The sequence below is a fragment of the Pempheris klunzingeri genome, chromosome 3 (genome assembly GCF_042242105.1).
Source record: "Pempheris klunzingeri isolate RE-2024b chromosome 3, fPemKlu1.hap1, whole genome shotgun sequence".
In the NCBI taxonomy this organism is placed as follows: domain Eukaryota; kingdom Metazoa; phylum Chordata; class Actinopteri; order Acropomatiformes; family Pempheridae; genus Pempheris; species Pempheris klunzingeri.
In genome coordinates this window covers 29,593,080-29,599,079 of record NC_092014.1, presented here as the reverse complement: position 1 = coordinate 29,599,079, position 6,000 = coordinate 29,593,080, and the positions used below count along the sequence as shown (strand labels likewise).

Below are 6,000 nucleotides of genomic sequence, written 5' to 3'. Positions count from 1 at the left end.
TTTGGAATGGTTTAGATAAATAGACTGACCTGTCGTTTGATATAGGGTATGTCTTTATATGAAATTGCCTATATTTACTTTTTCTCCCCAGTTTGTTCATGACCAAATATCACATTGCACTTAATAACACATATTGATTCATGGGCTTTCCGGTATGTAATCAATATATTGTCCCTAAATGTATATTCAATCACAGTGCTAAATCATAGTGGTTTTCCTTATTAGTTTGATTTCTCAGTTATTAGATGCAAATCTGCACAAATACCCACTGGAGTTGTAATTTGAAAGCAGACCTAACCTTGGCCTGGAGAACACTCGTCTGTGCCCTTAAAAACAGATGAACTTTGGGTTTTTTTTTAACTTGTTCTTACAGGGGACACGTTGTCTCTTTGTAATGCAGCCTATTGAATGTAAAGAAACAGAACTGCCCCATAAATGTTTCTGCTGCTGTCTGTCCGAGCTGGAAAACAAACGATTAAACGAACACCCGACCACACATCAACAAATGAACGTGTTTAGGCCCCGAACAAACAAAGGACTTTTCGCGCCGTGTGTTTAAAGCCCAGTTGAACCAATCAGCGTGCATGTAGCGCATACAACCCTGATGTCTTCAAGCCCACAGAGCGCAACCAATCACAGCGGCGTATCCGGCTTGTGTCTGACGTTTAAATTTAAATACTGAAATCTGACCAATCCGCGGGTGCCGGGGAGGAGTTGTGACAGCAATACTAGATAAGTTAGTTCGGCCCCGCACACAGTGACAAAACAGTTGCGCTTCTTCTCCCTCATTCACTCCGTTACAAGTTGTTGAGAACAGGTAAGCCTTCGTCGTTTTTTTTGTAGATGTATTTAATTAATTTGGTTCCTAAATCACTAGTCTTTTCTTTGGGCCTCTGTCGTATTAGCCACGACGACCAAATTTCGTGCTTGTGTCTATATACCAACTAAAGCCTATTAGTGAGTTAAGTTGTTTGTATGCTTAGAATAACGTTAAATAGCATCGTTATCCATATCAGCCGTTTTGTTAGGATCGTGTTTAATCCAAATTAGAAACAGTGAAACTGTTGGTCTCTTGAGATAAGTTAGCGTTATTGTGACACAGGCAGGGTGGCGGATCGGTGTGTGTGCGCAACATGCAGTTCAAACGCCATTTGGTTTTGTAGCTTAGCCTTAGCCTTAGCCTGCTAATGCTACACGATGATAGCTCCCGCACTGAAAGTTTCAGCTACGTCGCCGTGGGGTGAAGACGGACTCATGGTGGTTGCACTGTGGTTAAGCCAGAATACAGTCTTTTGAAATGAAGAAGTAATATAATATTAGGTTACTTTGATTGTTGGGTAACTGGTAAGCCGTTGGCGGAGTTAAGTTTCGGCGGGAAGATACAAAATGGAGTCGCGTCGTTTTGTCCCAGTGGAGCAGAAATCCGATTAGAGCCTTAAAACACCTTTCGGTGTTTGCTGGCGCTGTGCGTCTGCGCTGCAGTAACGCTAAGCCTGAACGTCGACAGGCGTTACAATACGTGCCTGAGCCCAGAGTCCCTAATGTGCGTATAGGCAAGAAATATTTGTATAAAAATTGGTTATTGAGGCGGTGAGCGCCGGACTAGGCCTCAAACTTTACCGTGTAACTGGCGGCCTACTTCGGCGTAATCTGGGTCAGCTGTGTTAGTCGTCTTTAATGCGGTGATTTTCTTTTTTTTTTATGCCACAGTTTCTGGATTTATCACAGCCATGGCGAAGGACCCCAATAAGCCAAGAGGAAGGACCTCTGCCTATGCTTACTTTGTAGCGACCTGCCGTGAAGAGCACAAGAAGAAACACCCAGGGACCAGTGTCAGCTTTTCAGAGTTTTCCAAGAAATGCTCTGAAAGATGGAAGGTAAGATGGCATCCATTTCTCTTTGTAGCTGTGGGGAAATCTTATTAAATTGTTTGTATGGAACTTGTTTGGGGTAGATTGTCATAAATGTACAAACCAAGGAATTTTACTAAATGACAAAACCAGAAATTTCATAATCAGAGGTTGCATTTGTTTTAGTGTGGCTGTTTTTTTTCTTTTTTTTTTCTTTCTTTTTTTTTTTTTTAAGATGCATGGCCTTATGCCCTGTAGTTGGATGGAAAGGAGAAATACTTAACAAAATATGCTAAATATATTCTATCCTACACAAGGATGTAATGTTGAAAATGTATTCCCAATAAATGTAGCTTTAGATTCAGGTGTCTATGGAGGTGCAGGCAACACTGATTTAAAAAGACCTATGGCAGCTTACAGTATTTAGAAGTGCATTGATGACTTGAGGGATTACTAAACATGTCTGTGTTTTCTGTAGACAATGTCAGCCAAGGAGAAGGTGAAGTTTGAGGACTTGGCCAAGAACGACAAGGTCCGATATGACCGGGAGATGAAAACCTACATCCCCCCTAAAGGTACCAAGATGGGCAAGAAGAAGAAGGACCCCAACGCACCCAAAAGGCCACCGTAAGTCTCAAACTGTCACCACACTGCCCATGTAATATAGTTGGAGAGAACAGGATTTTTTTCTTTTTTTAGATTTTTGATTCTACCCAGTCTCATGTTCAGGAATGCGCTTTCTGATATTAACCCACCCTCTCCCCTCCCCAGTTCTGCTTTCTTCGTGTTCTGCTCTGACCACCGCCCCAGGATCAAGGAGGAGAACCCTGGCATCTCAATTGGCGACATTGCAAAGAAGCTTGGCGAGTTGTGGGCTACACAAAGTGCCAAAGATAAGGCTCCATATGTGGCCAAGGCTCTCAAGCTCAAAGAAAAATATGAGAAGGTATCTACTTATTGGCTATATTTTTGCATAGAAGTTTAAAGGACGTCTTTATGTGTAGATCCCACGAAAATACACGACCGAGTGGTATTAAGACAAAATTTGAAGTTGCATCAACTTTCCCTTTGTTTCACAATAGGATGTTGCTGCCTACAGAGCCAAAGGTGGCTCGGGGAAGAGTGATGCTGGTAAGAAAAGTGGCCCTGGAAGGCCCACCGCCAAGAAAGCAGAACCAGTTGATGATGACGATGACGACGACGATGAGGAAGACGATGACGAGGAGGAAGAGGAGGATGATGATGACGATGATGACTAAGTGGTTTATGTTAAAGGATGTGAATTTTGCAATGCATTGTTCAGCTTAACTCCAGTTTGTTTTGTGTGGTTGATTCCAACAGTATAGCCTGCTGTCCCTGTTGGTCTGCCTCCTGTAGGATATCAGACATGTATTCCTTATTCAAATTCAGGGATTTAGTTTTATTGTCATTTAGTCCCATGTCTTTTTTTCTTTTTTTTTTTTTTTTTACTTTTCTGCTGAACTTGGTTGTTGCGTCTTTAAATCCATGTTGCTATCTAAAAAGGTAGCCAGATATGAATTTCCTGTGTTAATACAATGGACTGAAACTCGTGTATACGCAGTGGAAAGCAGCAAATCAGTACGTTTTAAAAAAAGAAAAAAAAAAAGGTATTTCTGGAAGCACTGCTTATGTTCTGTTTTAGTGGTGCAGTTTCTTCACTGTCATTTTACTACCTGGGATTGTTTTGTAGTTTGAGCAAAAATGTTTGCAGCCATTTTTAATGTGGAAATTTCTTTTTGTAATAAAATTTTGTATATTGCTAGCTGTGGACTAAATTGTTTGTAAGTGGGTTGAGGAGGGGGGTGTATTACGTGGCTCATTAACACTTGGGTTATTATTACAGTTTAAGGTAGTGCCTTGCTCAATAGTACTTCAATGATCCAGGCAGAACTGCTCATGGTCACAATTCTGATATACTAGAAACGTTAATATTAGAATTGCTGTCAATTACCCATGTACATCAGCTGACAAGTGTTTTTCTTTTTAGAAGCTTGTAATCTTAAATTGACTGCTCTCCCTGGGAATTCATTATGCTTTACCTTTCTTATTTTTTAACTCTGATTAGAAGGCAGATGGTTTTGCTCCTTGTAGTCATCTCTTACTGGTGATTCACAGCCAGTTTTAAGTGCTTAGATGTAAAGACCATGACACTAATTATTCCTTAGTCCCTTGCAAAAAATATGCCCGTGTCATTTCAATGTGTAGTTTGTGGAAGGGCACATCTTGATTTTTTGAATGCATTCTAACGGTTACTGTAAGGCCATGTGATACCTTGTGCTGCCTTGCATCTTGACTTTTTATGCAACTATAAAAATACAGTATAATGTTGGCCTTAGATATGATTTACCACAAGGTTAGAGGCACTTTTAGTTCTGACATGATGGCATGTTTTGAGTTAAAAGTCATGTGCTAGGTTGACTGATTGCTTCGTACTCATAGACACTCTGTCATGTGCAAGTAATGTTAAATGATTGATGAAATGAAAAAAGTCACCTTAATATCAAAATATGCAGCTTTCTGTGGTCCCAGTCAGACTGGCCATGTGTTTGGCTTTAGAGAACGTGCAGTGTTACAGCTGCCCAGTGGTACCTATAAAACCATGTAGTATTGGGGTGTATTTCTGAGCATGTAGGATGCAGTACCGCACTCTTCAGTGATACATATGATATCTGATGCTGCTCATGTGGGGACTCTTGAATCCTTCGTTCTGAATCTGGGTCTCAAAGAGTTTGGTCTAGACCTGCTCTTTATGGAAAGCATCTTGAGATAACGCTGTTATGAATTGGCACTCTAAATAAAAATTGATTGATTGATTTCCATCTGTTTGCCCACTCTGCTGTCTATTAGTCGTATTACAACCACGAGCAAATGAATGAGTCGGAGTATTAGGTACCAAAACTACTGTCGGATATCATTTTGTATTGTCATTTAAGAAAGCGCAGCAGCGACTGCACTTGTTGTGGCTGCTCAGGAAGGAACACTTGGATGTGAAGTAGCTCAGCTCCTCCACTAAGAGCCCGTTGACTTGCTGTGCTACACCAGCTTCTCCGAGGCAGACGGGAAGAGGCTGCAGAGAAGGTCATCAGCTGCCCTCTCGCCCCCCTCATGCACATATACTAACTCCCCCATTAAAAAGGACAACTCACACCCAAAGAGAAACAGATCTAGGTACGGCTTTCCCCCACTGATGCCCCCTCATCCCTTTGTGCTCCGAGGGGTGAAGGAGCTGTTTCTCAGTGAGTGGGTCCCCATCAATATATTCATACTGGATCCCCATTTTGTTTAGGATCAGCAAATCCACAGTGCAGGTGACTGTGAAGAAGGCCACTAGCAGACGGAAGCAATTCAAAACATTCCTCTGCAAATCTTTCCGAATGTTTGTTAGAGGCAGCCGAGGGAGCCCCACACCAACACAGGGCCTCTTTCACTATGTGGTGCTGATGATCCCTGAGTGCTTTTTTCTTTTTTTCACATCACAGTAATCCATCAGCACTGTTTCTCAGACTGCTGTCTGCTTTCTGGCCTCACATCACCCTCTGGACGGCCATCAATAAAGCGATAAGAGCTGTGATGCGGGCAGAGAGACTGGACTCAGGGGAGCGAGCCCTGGCTGGATCCCACTAATATAATCATACATCATGTTCACTCAACCACTTCTGGGTTTACTCAGAAACGGTGTTAGTGACGCCCCGGACAGCCAATAGCTCATCCACCTTGTTACCCCCGAGGACCAATCACCGCCGCCGCTGCGTCTGAGCTCCTGCGGAGGGCGGTGAGCTGAGCAGGGAGCCCTTCAGCACCGAGAGCTGTCCGCGCTGCACCATCCGGCTGACGGCTGACGGTAAGGAGAAAAACATGCTACACACCAGCTGCCTGCTGCTGGGCGTTAATCAGCGGCGACTGCACACAAAGCACACGAGGAATCCTGCTGGATGCGCGTTGGTTATCACCGAGCTGCCGACACACACACACACACACACACACACACACACACACACACACACACACACACACACACACACACTGCACATCTGCGACACTCAACTATCTCAATAACAGACAGTTGCCGCACGGATTAGTTAGAGCTGCTCAAACCTGTTGATGCACGTATTCTTGAAATCTAACCAAA

At 43.0% G+C, this 6,000-nt stretch overlaps 1 protein-coding gene across 1 annotated transcript; it reads left to right on the top strand.

Moving 5' to 3' along the window:
- Positions 1-749: 749 nt before the first annotated feature.
- hmgb2a (high mobility group box 2a) lies at positions 750-4,690 on the top strand. The gene is made up of 5 exons (XM_070856525.1): positions 750-817; positions 1,711-1,877; positions 2,329-2,477; positions 2,622-2,796; positions 2,933-4,690. The coding sequence occupies exons 2-5, from the start codon at positions 1,731-1,733 to the stop codon at positions 3,107-3,109; spliced, it is 648 nt and encodes a 215-aa protein (XP_070712626.1). The 5' UTR covers positions 750-817; positions 1,711-1,730; the 3' UTR covers positions 3,110-4,690.
- The last annotated feature ends 1,310 nt before the right edge of the window (positions 4,691-6,000 follow it).

What these genes read in the sequence shown, in the direction of transcription:
- hmgb2a (XM_070856525.1), top strand. Translation starts at nt 1,731, where the DNA reads ATGGCGAAGGACCCCAATAAGCCAAGAGGAAGGACCTCTGCCTATGCT. An exon ending in AATGCTCTGAAAGATGGAAG is followed by an intron (nt 1,878 to 2,328) that starts GTAAGATGGCAT and finishes TGTTTTCTGTAG; the next exon opens with ACAATGTCAGCCAAGGAGAA. An exon ending in TCAAAGAAAAATATGAGAAG is followed by an intron (nt 2,797 to 2,932) that starts GTATCTACTTAT and finishes GTTTCACAATAG; the next exon opens with GATGTTGCTGCCTACAGAGC.